The following is a 17,183-nucleotide window of genomic DNA, read 5'->3' on the forward strand; positions in this document are numbered from 1 at the left end:
TTTGCGTCACTTCCCACGGTTCTCGGCACTTATTCTACCGGTAGTGCGGTAGTTGTTGCCACGGTATTGGGTCTTTGGGTGAATACTTCATTGGCGCGGAAGAAGAACACTGATAGCGGTGTGTGGACCGTCCCGCGAGCCCCAGACCACCGCCCGCAAGCCCAGACCACCGTCCCGCGAGCCCCAGACCACCGCCCCGCAAGCCCCAGGCCACCGCCCTGCGAGCCCCAGACCTCCGCCCGCGAGCCCCAGACCACCACCCCGCGAGCCCCAGACCACCGCCCCGTGAGCCCCACGGGACGAGACCAGGTAAAATTTTAGGCGCACGGGAAACAAGGCTCGCAGGACGATGGTCTGGGGCTGGCGGGGTGGTGGTCTGGGGCTCACGGGCGGTGGTCTGGGGCTCGTGGGACGGTGGTCTGGGGACGGTGGTCTGGGGCTCGCGGGCGGTGGTCTGGGGGTCTGGGGACGGAAGTGCAACGCGGAAGTGCCGAACGCGGAAGTGCAACTCCGTTAGGGAAAATATACATGCCGCCAGGTCCGGGAGTCGTGTTGCACTGCAGTGCGCTATGTGGTACCTCACCCTGACGCCCCAACCTGCTCCATAACTTGATTGATTAAGAGAAACATTACACACTGGGCCTCATGCATGAAGCGATATAAGAACAGATTTTGTTCTTAACTAGCATTTCCTCTTATGGGATTCAGCAAAGTTTTCTTATTGCTGCTTTTTTCTCAGGCAAGAACAAATTATAAGAGTGGTCGAGAGCACTTTTAGCACCGTTTTAGTAGATAAAATAAAAAAATATATATAAAATGGTGAGAGAGGAAGGAGTTCATGGGTTGAAAGCAAACCATTGGTCAATTGCCCCCAAATACAGTACCCCCAAATACGACTTTATAAACCCATGCAGAACTTTTCAATAATAATAATAATTATTATTATAACTTATTGCGTGCGTTCTGCTTCTGAAATGGATTATATATTGCTGTTAGAACAGTTAGATGCTGGCTGCCCAGTCCGTACGCATATAACGCATATTTACAACCTCTCCTCTCCTCTCCTCTCCTCTCCTCTCCTCTCCTCTCTTCTCTTCTCTGTATAGATGAAGATGTAGCAGTACTGTCTATCTGTATGTCATGTAGTATGTCATATAGGTTATGATGAATTGAAAATGGGGGACCCTGATGTAAACAAGACTAATGTAGTGCCGGAGGAAAGAGGAATGAACGGAGGTAACGTAATGCTTGTTTATTATACAAAGCCACGTCAGTAAACAAGAACACAAGAGCACATGAATCAATTAATGAATAACAGCGAGTGCAACCGCAATAGATGTCCCCTCTGGCCGTGGCGCCAGATCATTCGTTCCCTCCCACTACACAACACATTCAGAGGAGAACACGTAACCAATAATGTAGTCACTACACCAGCCCCCCCCAGTGTTCACCTCAATATACAAAATCCTCACGGTGAGGAGGGCGTATGGCGTATGGCCCTACAACTGTAGGTAAAGTCAGGAGGTGCGGGAGGGGGTGTGACAGCGTCCGTCACATCCTCCTGCCGAGCAGGATGGGGGTCAGTGACCAGACGCTCACGAGCGGCGGGGGGTCTGAGGGGTCGCAGGGGGGAATGGCCCCGGCGTGGCAGGGGAGGTAGGACCGGGGGCCGGCCTCTGCGCGGCGGCAGGGCCAAGTCCAGGGGCAGTTCAAGGTCCAAGTGTGCCGGCTTGAGGCGATCCACGGACACACACTCAGGCCTACCCCCCACGTCGACCACAAAGTTCTTGGCCCTGGCCTCGATGACGCGGAAGGGTCCGTCGTAAGGAGGGCGTAGTGGAGTCCTGTGGCCATCGTGACGGATGAACACGAACCTCGCCGAGTGCAGCTCCGGGGGCATCCTCGACGTGGGGACCCCATGCTGCGTAGTCGGGACCGGGACGAAAGTCCTGGCGCTGTCCAGCAGCGAGGCGCGCTGAGCAGCGGCAGACCAGGGCTCTGTCGACCTGGGAATAAAGTCACAGGGGACCCGTAGCGGCTGTCCAAAAACCAGCTCGGCCGACGACGACTGGAGGTCCTCCTTTGGCGCTGTCCTGAGCCCCAGCATGACCCACGGGAGCTTGTCCAGCCAGTCGCCGTCCGTGAGGCTGGCTCGAAGGGCGGCCTTCATGGAGCGATGAAAACGCTCGCAGAGCCCATTTGCCTGCGGATGGTAGGCGGTCGTATGGTGGAGCTTGACCCCCAGACTCTCCGCCACCGCCGCCCACAGTTCCGAAGTGAACTGTGAGCCACGGTCAGAGGAGAGATCAGCCGGGGTGCCGTAGCGGGCGACCCACACCGTGATGAACGCCTGGGCCAGGTCGGGGGCCATCGTTGAGGAGAGCGGGACCGCCTCCGGCCAGCGAGTTGTCCTGTCCACCATGGTGAAAAGGTAGTTGTATCCGTGCGAGGGGGGCAGCGGTCCTACCAGGTCCACGTTGACATGGTTGAACCTCCGCTCGGGCACAGAGAACTGTTCCTGCTTCCTGCCAGGGTGAGACAAACCGTGTATGGCCTCGAAGGCAGGGCGTCTCCAGTTGGCGGGGACTACCGGCCGCGGCTGACCCATGGAGACGTCGCACAAGAGCGTAACCCCCGCGTCACCGAACACTACCTCCTCCAGGCGCAGTCCAGTGTCCGACAACTTGAGCGCTTGGACGGCAGGATCGGCGGCCTGGTCCGCAGCCATGCTGACGTAGTCCAAACCCAGCTGCACCGCACCGACCACCGCCCTGGAGAGACAATCTGCCACCTGGTTGGACTTCCCAGCAATGTGCTGGATGTCCGTGGTGAACTCGGACACGTAGGCGAGCTGGCGCTGCTGGCGGTCGGACCACGGCTCTGCCGCCTTGGACATGGCGTGCGTGAGCGGCTTATGGTCAACGTAGGCCGTAAACTCGCGTCCCTCCAGCAAGAAACGGAAGTGCCTGACAGCAAGCCACAGCCCGAGGAGCTCCCTGTCGAACGTGCTGTACCTCTGTTCCCTGGGCGACAGCTGGCGGCTGAAGAAGGCAAGCGGCTGCCAGGCGTCCCCAACCCACTGCTCGTACACCGCTCCCACAGCAAAGTCAGAGGCGTCCGTGGTGAGAGCGGTGGGCGCAGAGGGCGAGGGGTGGGCCAACATGGCCGCGCGGGCCAGGGCCTCCTTGGTGTCTTGAAAAGCCTTGACCCGCTCCACCGTCCAGTCCACCGGCTGCTTCACCGTCTTGCCCTTCTGGGCGTCATACAGAGGCCGCAGGATGTGAGCGATGTGGCGGAGGAAGCGATAATAAAAGGTCACCATCCCGATGAACCCCTTGAGCTCGCTGACTGTGCGGGGGCGCGGAAATGCGACCGCTTCCACCTTCGAGGGGAGGGGGGTCACCCCCTCCGCGGAGACCCGGTGCCCGAGGAAGTCGATGGCGCCCCGCCCGAACTCACACTTCGCCGGGTTGACGATCAGCCCATGCTGGCTGAGCCGTGAGAACAGGGTTCGGAGGTGGGACAGGTGCTCCTCCTCTGTGGCGCTCGCTACGAGGATGTCGTCCAAGTAGACGAAGAGGAATGGAAGGTCCCGGAGCACCGAGTGCATGAGGCGCTGGAAGGTCTGCGCCGCGTTCTTCAGGCCGAACGGCATTCTCAGGAACTCGAAAAGCCCAAAGGGTGTGACGACGGCCGTCTTGGGGACGTCATCGGGGTGCACCGGTACCTGATGGTACCCCCGTCAGGCCATGTGAGCGGATCGGAGCGTGAGCGGCGCGGGGAGCGGAGTGGGTTTTAAAATGGGTCGGCGCGACGTCCGGAGCGAGAGTTCTCCTCCGCTCCAATCCACTCCGGGCCGCTCACACAGTGGTTTAACACTGATGTAATAATATACATGTAGTACAATGCCAAAGCAACAGATGGCGATGTACAAACATGAAGGCCATTTTCAACCAATGAGAATTGAGAAGGGTGAACCTGTGATATCCTGTTCAGGCTTTGTCACTCACAGGATGTTAGAAAAGTATCGACGCCATTGTTGTTGTTGTTAGCTTACATGCTAACATTAATGGCAGCGACCATAGCATTGTGGCTTGGCTAACTATCATCGCTTAATAGAGCTAGTGAATGGATAAACAACGTTATTTAACATTGCAGAATGGGTACAATTACAATGCGGCTCAATACAAACAATTGTTAAGGGGCCCAGGGGGTGTAGACTGTTGTAGTTTGAGCTAATTTACACCATGCTCCAAACATTTAAAAAAAAAAAAAGCCGAGTGATCTGGCGCGGGGAGCGGGGAGCGCTCGATTCAAGGTGATCGGTGAGGGAGCGGAGAGCGACTTGGGGGCGGGGTCAACATGAGCGATTAGCGGAGCGGACCAAGCTTTAAAGAGCGAAGAGCGGATTTCTCGGCCGCGCCGATCCACTCACGTGGCCTGACCCCCGTACCAGGTCCACTTTTGAGAAGAAGCGACGCCCAGGGGCTGTTCGAGCGCCGAACGATGCCCACCTGCTCCATGTGCGCAAACTCCGCCCTGGCGACTGCCAGCTTCTCCGGGTTGAGGCGTCTGGCCCTGGCGTAGAGGGGAGGCCCACTGGTCTCAATGTGGTGCTCCACCCCGTGTTTCACCGTGGGCGTGGAAAAAGTGGGCTTGCCCAGGTCGGGGAACTCAGCGAGTAGCCGAAGGTACTGGTCACTTTCGGCGAGTGTATTGGACCACCCGCCGTAAACGGCCTCCCCCTGCGTACATGCAAAGGAAGCAAAAGTCTGTGAGTTGACCAGGCGCTTGTTCCCCACGTCCACTAGCAGGTTGTGGGTGCACAGAAAATCCGCGCCAAGGAGGGGGAATGTGACAGCCGCCACGACAAAATCCCACGAAAAACATTGTCCTCCGAAGCACACGTCCACCGCCCTTGTGCCGTAAGAGCGGATGGGTGTGCCGTCCGCACCCGCCAACTGCGGACCGCGCTCCTCCCTTGCCACATCCGACCTCTCTGCCGGAATGATGCTCCACTGGGCACCCGTGTCGCAAAGGAAACTGCGACCAGAGGCGGTGTCTCGGATGAAGAGCAGCCTGTTGGTGACGCCAGCGCTCAGGGCCACTACTGAGCGCCGGCCCCGCCATTTCCCGTAGGTCCGAAGGTGTAGGGCGAGCGGCACCGTCTGGCCTTGGCGCCAAACGTGGCATGGAAGAAGCAATGGCCCGCTGCGTTACCGTGCTGGCCAGAAGGTCTGGCGTCCTCCCTCGCTCTCCTGCGACGGTCCGGTGGCGGGGCGGTCGCGGGAGCGAGCAGGTCAGTGGACCGCTGAGGCATGGCCAAAACAAAACAGTCCGCCTCCCTGGCCAGGGCGCGGGGGGCCACGATGTCGGTGTTGGCCAGTGCCATCCTCACTAGTGCCGGCAGCGTGCGCATGAACAGCTCCGTAAAGAGGATCATGGGGTCTTCGGTCCCCAGCAAATTCAGCATCCTCTCCATGCGCGCAGAAGGTCTCTCGTCTCCCAATTCCGACATAGCAAATAGGCGGCGCACCCTCTCTGCAGCGGACAGTTCAAAGGTGTCTAGCAGTAGGGTCTTGAGGCGCTCATATTTGTTTGTCGCCGGGGGATCAGACAAAAAACCTACCACTCTAGCTGCGGTGGAGCTGCCCAACACTGCCACCGTGTGGTTGTACCGGTCGTCGTCATCATGTACGTTGCTCTTGTTGAAGTTTGCCTCCACGATAGCAAACCATGCAGCCGGAGTCGACTCCCAGAACTCAGGTAGCCTGAGCGTGGGCACGCGCGCACCATGCGCTTCCCTGACGGGGGATGGTGATGGCTGCCGATGGCCTGAACGTCTCCCTCGTCCGGACATTTTGAAAGAATGTTCGTTCGCTGATTATTGTACACAATTCGGTAACAAAAATCCGCGTCGGGGTCACCAGTGTAGTGCCGGAGGAAAGAGGAATGAACGGAGGTAACGTAATGCTTGTTTATTATACAAAGCCACGTCAGTAAACAAGAACACAAGAGCAGATGAATCAATGAATAAATAACAGCGAGTGCAACCGCAATAGATGTCCCCTCTGGCCGTGGCGCCAGATAATTTGTTCCCTCCCACTACACAACACATTCAGAGGAGAACACGCAGGGGTGCAGTCGTGCACACACGCGGTTACACGCCGTGTTATTAGATCACTGAGGCAGAACTAAGTACGCGCGATCACGCACGGATGTGTACTCGCGTGTACGCGCACACAAAAATGCGCTGTATCCATTCGTTGTGACTAAGTACCCGGCCGGCCGCCACCGTTTTACATAACAAAAAGCGCAGGTAGACTAGGTGTCTGGGTGTTGGCTATCTGAATGCATCTCCCCCTTCATTCTGTGTGACGGCAGTGGAGGTGAATACTAATGTGGCTCGGAATTCGTGATGGGGGTCTACCTGCTTATGATTGAATCAAGCGTCTGCCGTGCTGCGCGCCAGCTTTCCAATTGCTCTCGCGCGCGCACATTCACACAAATAGAGAGCAAGAGCGTGTATGATCAGGCACGCGGGAACTATAAAACGGCAGGGGGTGCTGGGGGGTCGCCAGATGAAAAAATAAATAAAAATAAAAATAATTTTTTTTTTTTTTTTTTTTTTTTTTTTTTGTCAGGCCACTGAACTTAGAAGCAGGCCAGGCCAGTGTTTCTATTTGCACCAGCGCAATAGGTAGATAACCTAGGTGGGGAACAACCAGGAGATCACTGCAACTCACACAAGTTGGAGAACTATCTCTCTCTCTCTCTCTCTCTTGCTCTCACACACACACAAAGGGAGCCGCATGTGATTGGTGGAGGCTGGATCCTTACGAAAAACTGCTAATCATTGACACATGCTAGCCTGTAATAATCCCCCCCAGAAAAATTTACTTTGCATTTGATATATTGCAAATATATGCCATCACACACACTGGCATTTAAAGGGTTAGAATTATAAAATGAATATATGGTGTTATGATCAGGGCTGAAGTTGAATAAAATATTGTATTTATCAATTACAAAAAACTGAAAATCCATAAAAATCTGTGTTGTTGCTAATCATACATATGCTAGCCTGTTTTTTAACAATAAGTTGTGATGCCATCACAAACACTGGCATTTAAAGGGTACAAATAAAAAAAATGCCTGCACCAGAATGCAGGAAATTAAGTCTTTGTAACAAAAAATAATTTTTTTTACCTCCTATAATAGTGGGGGTCGCGGCTCTCTGACACCGTTTTTTTTGGGTCGCGGCCTGAAAAATTTGGGAACCCCTGGTCTAGCCTGTACCCCCCAGACATGTTGCTGGCCCCGTCAAAACAGTATCCTATCAGCCTCTCCATGGGCAGGTCGAGGCGTAAAAGTATTTTATACACAAAAACAGCGTCTCGGCTGTTGTGTCTGGGCCGGGCATTGTAAAAACCCCAAAAGAAGTTCTGAGCTTCCAAGTTGTCATCGGCTAACTGTATATTACACGAGAATTGTTCTTTTCCAGTGAGTGACATCAGTGGTTCCGTCAGCGCTCAAGCCAAAGATTGGGCTTTTGGATGCTTTGCCTCTAATTTGTCGCTGAATATCATGGGCAAGCAGCTGTAAGATTTCGTTTTGGATGTTGTTGGACATCCAGTTGTCTCTCTTTTGGAGCCAATTCTTCAACTCGGGATCAGACTCGGTGCGCACTCTTTCCATCATGAGCTGCCATAACACCCCATCCCTATTTGCATCACCCCTCAGTGGAAGCCCCTGGCGCCCGAGGGGGGGTATAGGGGAACAGACTCCGTTAACTCTTCAATACCTGATGCTGAGGCTGAACCTGTCGTCTCTGTCTCTCTCTGACGTTTATCAGATTTAGTGGGACTGTCACTGGGACCGGCGGGACGTTTCGAAAATAAATCTGATATTTTTCTTTTCTGCGAGTGAGACATTCTGTGCTAGCAAAGTCTGACTACTAGCTCAAATCGACTGACTGCGCAAGCACTGTATCACAGTAGCTCAGTGGTTCGTGGCGCGTGGGAAGGGCGGGAGACAGGAGGTGAATACAATTAGTTGTTTCACCTGTCATTCAATCAGTCTGTGACAGTCTGTCATCACTCGAAAATCTACTCGGTTTTACACGTATGATTGTGTACATACAGTAGTGTAATGAATGAATGAAAACTTTATTTAACAGATTGGAGAATGGCTACAATACAGTACGGCTCAATACACACAATATTAAAATGGTGACGTGCTTTGAGCAGGATAAACTTATAATATACAGTGTTACAGTTATACAGTTACAGTATATACAAATATATAAATACTGCCATAACATTTTTTTTTTTTTTTTTTTTTTTTTTTGCAATAATTGAGAGGGGGTGCTGCAGCACCCCCTGCACCCCCCCTTCCCGCGTCCCTGTGATAGAAAGATTGCACTTGCGTATATGCGCTTGTGTGTGTGTGTGCGTGTGTGTGTGCGTGCGTGTGTGTGTGTATAACTGCGCGCGCGAGTGGGTGTGAGCGCACCACAAGGTTCATCACCAAACCTCCCTTGCTGTGCACTAGGAGTCATGCACACACAAACTTCAAGTAAACACAAGTTGTCTGATTATTTTAAGTTTGCTTTTGTGTTTGTGTGTAAAACAATTTATTTAATTGAATTAACTTAAACTAAAAGTAAATACAAACTAAATTAACAATGTAACTTACATTGTTAATTTAGTTTGTATTTACTTTTCTAGTTTAAGTTGATTCAATTAAAGAAATTGTAACTACTATTACATTTAAAACATTGTTTGTTTTTCAACCATATCTGTTGACAATATAATTTCTTTATATATTGAAGGCTACATCCTGCTACCTTTTTCAGCTTCTCTATTTAAAAAAAAAAAAAATCTGTTCTGTGCGCATGCACGTACCCGCGCACGTGGCGTGGCGTGTTACCAGTTCCCATATTACGACTGCACTACTGAGAACACGTAACCAATAATGTAGTCACTACACTAAAGTATTTCTCTGGTCTGCATCCCCTTAACAATTGTGTGTATTGAGCTGTACTGTATTGTACCAATTCTGCAATCTGTTAATAAAATGTTCAATCAAGCAATCAACTGCTCCACACCTAATGTTCTGAGCGCACTCGGAGTTTTATCCACGGACATTTACAGGATACAAGATTCAAGATACAAGAGTTTTATTTGTCACGGCATACAGGTATACAGTGAAATGAATCTGAAAGGAGAGAGCATATGGATCTGCGGCATATATATCAAGCACCAGGGGTCCAGACAGGGGCTTGCTGGAACGGAGGTCCTGGGCACAAGAGAAGAAATGTTAGAACAGGGAATAATCACATGAGAGTGTCTAGCAGGTCTTCGGACTGAGGCGTCGTACCTAGGTAATGATAATAACACCACGACGACTTCTGGTCAGCATCCTCCGGTAGAAGTAGGGTCTTGGTCATCAGGGAATGGGATACAGCTGTGAAGAGTGAGGTGCCTGGCATCGTGTGAATCAGGAGATGAGGTGCAGCTGAGTTGAGTGACAGGGGGTGAAGGAGTGCTGGCCATATATGGGCGTGAGGCTTCCGTGGTGGATGGAAGGGAGGATGAAGAGGAGTGAGGAAGGTGTGTGGTGAATGTGAAGGGGGAATGAGGAGGAGTGAAGAATGCTCTTACTGTGATTATGACAGATACTGCTGAAAGTTCAGAACGTTGAAAATGTTTCACTCCATAGATTCATCTAGAATATAATCTTTTTTTAACGCTTTAAATAATTTAAATTAATCTCCAAAATTAAAGCATTAACTTTGACAGCCCTATTATTATTACTTTAGGATGCAAAACACACAAATTATCACCAGCAAAACATTACACAAAATGCATTACACAGAACTAAAAGCAATTCAATTCAGTGACAAGAAACAATAACAAAACAATGTTTTGTACACAATTTTCTTTGTGTCGCACAAACTGAATTTTACCCACACAGGCTCAAATATGGTACCATGTATAGGCATATTAGGCTAAAGATAAACTTTACAATGCACCCCTCAAACAAATGCTGTACCCTCTTAGGAGCTCCATTCTATGAACATGAAAACTAGGAACAGAGAGACAGTGATGATGTAGAAAATGAAGAAGGCTGTGTTGATTCTTCGGGCCACTCTGGTCCAGTAGCCAGGCTTCCCTCCTTCCTCCCTGCTGCTAAGGAACAAAGCCAGGGTCCTCTCCACCTCCTTCAGCTCCTTCATTTCCTTCAGGATTAACAGCAACACATGGGACTCACCTGTCTGTGTGTTCTTATTAACCTAGAGGGAAGACATTTGGTACTGTCACATTTATTAAGTATATATAAGATATATGTTAAGATTGATACTTATTGTATTCTGTTATGTAACACAGGCTGTTACATCCCAATGTATATATTCCCCAGTGTGTGTCTCCATGTGTGTGTGTTCTCCATTTTGTTTGTTTCCTCCCTCCAGCCATTGTTCCCTTCACCATTGGTCAATTCTTCCATTATTGCAATACAGCACCGATTGGTGGATGGCTTCAGACTCCAACACTCAATCCACACCACCCAATCATGGATCACCCCACACCTGTTAAAACATGGCTTCTCACTTCAGTCTTTCTCTCTCTCTGGCATGAGGCTAGGCATGTTGTCATTTTGGTAAACCTGTAACTTTGACAGTATTGCATCTCGTTTATTGGCCTTTGGTGCTTAGTAGTAATTTCCTTGTGTGTGTATGGCCACAGAGAGAGCATTGTTAGTTATCGTTTGTTTTTGTATATATTCTGCTTTTGTTTCTGTATAATTAATGTGTTTTTCTCTCTTTCTCAGGAAGCACAGATGGGGTGAGCTGCCATTTCCTTTGGACATTGTTTTCTCCTGTTTTGGTTAGGTAAGAGTAGTTTAGGTAATGTAATCTCTTTTACCATAGATTAGATTGTGTTTATTTGGAGTATAGTGGTGTTTGTTTGTTGTTTTGGCCTGGGCTCACCCCTGAGCTACATGTGCTTCCTTTGCCTCTATTCAATAAATATCATTGTTGTTTACAAACCTGGTCCATCTTTTCTGTCAACCAACTGTTATGTTACAGCCCTTTACCCTTAGACTCACAGGGGTCGTAACATAAATGGGGGCTCTGCCTGGATTTTGTAACCCGTGTTCAATTGTTGGTTGATGGATTTGGTGAACTGTGTTTGTTTACACTTGTATAGTTATTAATTAATTTGTGTAAAAATGGCATTTGTGTAAAAAAAAATAATGGCAGTTAGTACTTTTGATCTGGGGAAATTCTTGAGCAATCCTACTTGGGAAGCGCTAGATAGCTGCCGCAAGGCAGACTTAGTGGAGATTGCCACACATTTTCAACTCTCGGTTCAACAAAAGCATCTTAAGCAGGATATCGGGTGTCTTGTGGTAGATAAGCTGTTGGAGCAGGGGACGCTTGTTTTACCTGCGGTCTCTGATGAACATGCAAGTCCTCCTGGTGAACCTACAGAAGCACCGCCTTCTGAGGAGCAAGCCCATGGTGCTGAAAAGGCAGGTGTGAACGTCACATTGCCACATTTTCACTTGACCTCTCCTGTGTCAACTGGGTCTCGAGAAGGGGCCCAGGTCAAGGTTAGAATAGCCCGTCTCCAGATGGAGGCTCAGGAGAAGGCACAAGCACGTGAGGCGGAGTATCGGCTTCGTAAAATGGAGCTTGAGGCGGAAAATGAAAGGGCTATTAACATCCGTAGGTTGGAGCTTGAGGTGGAAAAAGAGCTCAGACTGCGGGAGTTGGAGCTGGGAGACCAAAGGAGTGGATCCAACTCTGCTACACCGACTCCTCCACAAGGCCCGGGTATGTCCTCCTCCACAGCTTATTCATCACACACTTTTGATATAAGTAAACACATTGCTTTGGTGCCTCCGTTCCGAGAGACCGAAGTTGATACTTATTTTAATGTGTTTGAGCGTATTGCTGCTTCATTGCGCTGGCCAAGAGAGGTCTGGCCTTTGTTGCTTCAATGCAAATTGACTGGTAAAGCCCAAGAGGTTTGTTCAACACTTTCCCTAGAAGATAGTCTATTGTATGATACTGTGAAGGCTGCCATCCTTCGTGCATATGAGCTTGTGCCCGAAGCTTATAGGCAGAGGTTTCGCAGTCACAAGAGAGCTGTCAACCAGACCTTTGTAGAGTTTGCTAGAGAGAAGGGAACTCTCTTTGATAAATGGTGTTCAGCAAGCAAGGCCTCAGATCTTAACTCTCTCAGAGAACTCATTCTATTAGAAGAGTTTAAGAATCGTTTGCCAGAGCGTATTGTAATTTACCTGAGTGAGCAGAAAGTGTCCACTCTGCAGCAAGCTGCTGTATTAGCTGATGAGTTTGCGCTAACCCATAAAACTGTTTGTAGATAGGCGTGACTCGTTTCTCCCCCATGATTTCTCTCAGAGACCTTCTGTCCCCAACCATTCAGAATTCACACACCCCCGACCAAAAATGTCACCTCCACGCTCAAAAGAGGAGCGGACATGTTACTACTGTCATAAATCTGGTCATGTTATTTCTGACTGTTTAACATTGAAACGTAAGCAGCAACCGTCCTCTCAGAACTTTAGGCAACCCAAAGGGGTTGGTCTGATTAAAATGGCACCTGATTCCGATCAACAGATGCACAATGATCAGGATGTTCTCGATCCTTGTTTCAGGCCATTTACTTCCAAGGGTTTAGTTTCCTTGACAGGGGATCCAAAAGATCAGTGTACAGTTCAGATCTTACGAGATACTGGAGCCTCACAATCCTTTATCCTCTCTGATGTACTACCTCTGTCTGAGAAATCTTCCTGTGGTTCTAGTGTCCTAGTTCAAGGTATTGAGATGGGTTTCGTGCCAGCCCTGTTACACTGTATTCATGTACAATCTGATTTGGTCACTGGTTTCTTTAAAATAGGGGTGAGACCTTCCTTGCCAGTTAAAGGCATTTCCTTTATCATGGGAAATGATTTAGCTGGAGGACAGGTGAACGCTGTGCTGGAAGTGTTGGATCACCCAGACACAGATTCTCTGCCTGATGACTTGTCACAGAACTTCCCTGAAGTTTTTTCTGCAAGTGTTGTCACTCGGGCTCAATTGAAAAGGAGAGGTGATGAAATTAATTTGTCTGACTCTGTTTTTGCTTCAGCCTTTGTCAGGGAGGAGTTGCTGGCTCCAACTTCTGATACCGCTGACAAACCACCGACTCATAGTAAGGTACCCCCACAGACAACTGTAACTAGTTCCGACGCTTTGAAGTTACCCGTTACTCGTGAAATGCTAATTACTGCCCAGAAGGCTGACCCTTCTCTTGCAAAATGTTTCTCTTCTCTTGAAACAGAACAGAGGAGAGAGTTGCATTCTTATTTTGTGGATGAAGGAGTTTTGATGCGTACATGGAGGTCCCATGGTACTAGACTGGCAGAGCATGCACAATCGGAGATAGGGCTACCAGATCAGGTACCAGACTGGAGCACTGTTTATCAGATTGTTGTCCCTGCAGTTTATCGTCAGCATGTACTGTTCTTGGCCCATGACCACCCTTGGTCTGGACACTTGGGAGTCACTAAAACATACAACAGAATACTTCAACATTTCTTTTGGCCCGGTTTGAAGTCCGATGTAGCACAGTACTGTCGTACCTGTAGTACTTGTCAGATCACCGGAAAGCCAAACCAGGTAATTCCACCTGCTCCCCTCTGTCCTATACCAGCGGTCGGTGAACCATTTGAACATGTCATAGTTGACTGTGTTGGTCCGTTGTGTGGGATATTTGTGGATATCCTGATGAAGAATGTCTCAGTCAACCGAGGCTTGGATAATAACAAGGTTTATTAACCAAACAGATAGAATACATAGAGAGAATGGCTGAGGCTCTCGCCCCAGGAGATCAGCTGAAATTACCCAGGTAAGAAGCCTTGATTGTGGTCGGGAAGAGCCCTTTATAGTTCAACAAAGGGGGTGTGTGGTCCCATTTGATAGGTCAGATGGGGGGGAGGGGGTACAGGTTTGGGGACACAGGGGAGGGGGGTGTCTTATTCCACAGAGAGGGGGGGGGGGGGGCACAGGTAAAGGGAACACAGGGGAGGGGGATATATTTACATGAGGACATATTATACCACAATACTCACTTTTCTTTCTTATAATGTGGGTGAGATTAATGTATAATATACCAGGATTGTTTGGAACAGGTAAAAGTGGGGATAATAGTTTAAAAATAGAATTATTTACATACATGATTAATAGAATTATTTACATACATGATTCATGACATGATCGACTGGACTGCGGTCTGTGTTATTTTGATATCAGAGATGTGGGAATAGATATCACCCTTTTCTTTTATTAATCGCTCAAAATACCTATATCAATGAGTGGTCCTCATCTCTGATATCAAACAACAATTAACATAATCATTAGAAGCTATCGCTGTGCAAATATCTTGGCATACCATCAGTCGTTCATGTCGTGACTCTGGGGAGCTAATGTGATCGTTGTGCATACAGGCATTGTAATAAACCAATTAAATACATGCACTGTCTGTGTGGTCAGAGTGCACAGGGTGAAAAAACAAAATTGTGTTCATAATTATTAGGAATCGGATTTACACATAAGGCTAATGTGTACAAAAACATTTTAACAACCGTTAACCTGGTGGTTAATAAAACTAACATGATTGCTTATGGGAAACTGTTCACAAATATATATATATATTTTTTGCACATTTTGTGATGATTCTTGATGAAATTACTTAGGATCCAGTTGTATTTAATCTGAGTTTGAGTGTCACTTTCATCTGTGATTGCCTCAGCTTTGTTGGTCTTTACTTAGAATCAGGCAATTTTCTCCATTTCTTCTCTATAAATGAGGAGATAAAACGTCTTATGCATCGCTTCTGTATGTAATTCTAGTGCATATACTATCAATGGTTCACCATACAGGTGCAAAACAACGTTACATGTCCTCTTCTATGAGAGAATGAAACAACTGATTCTTTCTTGTCTGACAATACAATTTTGTAACCTAAGTAATTCTAATGTGATGCAATGTGATCATGTGGTCACTTCTTCCTTCAGCAATACATTTTAGCTCATTATTACTAACCATTGTTAATGCTTTCTCATTGATTTCTTTTCATCACATCCCTAGTTCATCGTTTTGCAGATACATACAATTGTGTGAAAAGTTTCCTGCTTGTGAAGGTATTAATCTGAATGATGTTGCGTCGTTGTTGACAAGGTGTTCTCTGTCGGTCGTGTGGCAGGGCCAAACAGTAACACATAAAAATTAAATAAATACATACAATAGACATTACCTTAGTGGCTAATGTGTCAAAATAAAATTGAAAACCGTTAACCTAGTGGTTAATATAAAAGGTGATTATGATAATCGTTATGCATTGTTCTGTGGTCAAAACAAACTTGGTGTCTTGGAACAATCCAACTGGTTCTGCCCTGTTTAACAATACCATTTTGCAATGTGACTCTGTGATCATTTCTCATTGTCATTATAAAATTACAGTTCTTGTTTGTGAATCTGACAGTTGCTGTGAAGTGTTGATCATCTGTTCTCGGTCGGGGATGTGTCCTTCTGTGTGACCTGCTGTGTGTTGAACGTATCGTACATTCAGTTGATGTTTCTGTGAGCCTGTCGTGTGGCAGTAAGACAGTCTCATTTGCTATGTGTCTCTTCTTGACGATGCAGTCGGGAATATTCACTGGTCGCCGTCCATTCCCTGTCAAGGGTCACTTGTCTGCGCTGCTCTCCATCACCACCACACATCCGCCACTGTGCTCACGCTTGGCTCCCATCAGGCCCAGAGACATGGTGGTCAGGGTGTTTTTGAATGTGTTGTGCTGGTTTCGCTGTCCTCTCCTCGTCATTGCGGTACCACTTGATGGAGGGCGAGGGCCCGCCGGTGTAGTGGCTAGTCAGTAGGACGCTCTCTCTCACACGGATGACAATCTTGTCATGGGAATCCACCTTGATGGTCGCGGCTTTGGTTCCCATCTGCAGGTGATGGGTTTGGTCATCCAGGGACATTCCCCGGGTGATGACGTCAGCTGGGTTGTGTTTGGTATCCACATACCTCCAGCTTGCTTCTTCTGTTAATTCTTGAATCTCGGTGACTCTGACTCCCACGAAGACTTTGTATCTGCATGAATCAGACTTAATCCATGTGAGTACTGTCGTGGAATCTGACCACAAGATTGTTCTATGCACCGGAATGGTGAGTTCACGTTGGATTAACGTGGCTAGATGCGCTCCTGCGAGGGCTGCGCAGAGCTCTAGACGTGGGATAGATTGTTGCTTACGTGGGGCTATTCTTGAGCGGGCCAGTATGAAAGCAGTGTGTATCTCTCCTCCCATCTCTTGGGCACGCAAATAGGCAACCGATCCGTAGGCTACTTCGGAGGCGTCGCTGAAGACGTGTAGCTCAATCTCGCATGTCTCTGGCCTCACTGTGGATGGGAAGTAGCTGCGGCGTATATTGACACCTGGGAGTGAGCGGAGTTCCGTCTCCCACTCTCTCCATGTTGAGGCAAGGTGTGCGGGTATTGGGTCGTCCCAGCCCTGGTCCTTGTCCCATAGTGCTCGTATAATCATCTTTGCCCTGGTGGTGTAAGGTAGAATACATCCCAACGGGTCATATTGTCTGGCGAGTGTTCTGTACACACTCCGTCTGGTGGTCGGTATCGCCGCCGACCTTCCTTGCTCTGGAGCCAAGGGTTTGTGTCTATAGTGGAGCGAGTCTGTTTTGAAGCGCCAGACTAATCCTAGTGTCATTTCTTGGGCTTCTCCTGGGATTGTCGCCATCCAGGTCTCGCTGCTGGCAGCCTTGTCTGCGGAGGAGAGGCTGCGCAATACGTTCGGGTCACGCGTCGTCTCACTCGTCCTGTCCTCTCACCAATTCACGATCTGAGGATGATGAAAATTGTCTTAGAAAACCTCCTCACATAAATGATTCAACGCCTTTCTGCTAAAGTGGAAAATCATTTTGGGATTAATTCAATTCATTGTAAATAAAATCACTTAATTGACAATAGGAAATGCAAGCCAATTGCATTAGCAGTGATTCCTTACGTCAAGAAGGTCACATTCACTACAATTTTATCAGATCTTGTGTCTAACTAGATCTTACAGCATTAGGCTTTAAATAAAATTTGTA

At 48.6% G+C, this 17,183-nt stretch overlaps 1 protein-coding gene across 1 annotated transcript in view; it reads right to left on the reverse strand.

The window, feature by feature from the left end:
* Positions 1–10,060: 10,060 nt before the first annotated feature.
* The window catches only part of LOC311235563 (5-hydroxytryptamine receptor 3C), a gene marked incomplete at both ends in the record, with an annotated part of 31,606 nt that continues 24,483 nt past the window's right edge, over positions 10,061–17,183 (reverse strand). The window contains one exon of the mRNA XM_084323031.1: positions 10,061–10,243. Coding sequence (XP_084179157.1) covers positions 10,061–10,243 — 183 coding nt within the window. The remainder of the gene's footprint in view (positions 10,244–17,183) is intronic.

The sequence above is a fragment of the Notolepis coatsorum genome (genome assembly GCF_963971535.1).
Source record: "Notolepis coatsorum genome assembly, chromosome: 10".
NCBI lineage: Eukaryota > Metazoa > Chordata > Actinopteri > Aulopiformes > Paralepididae > Notolepis > Notolepis coatsorum.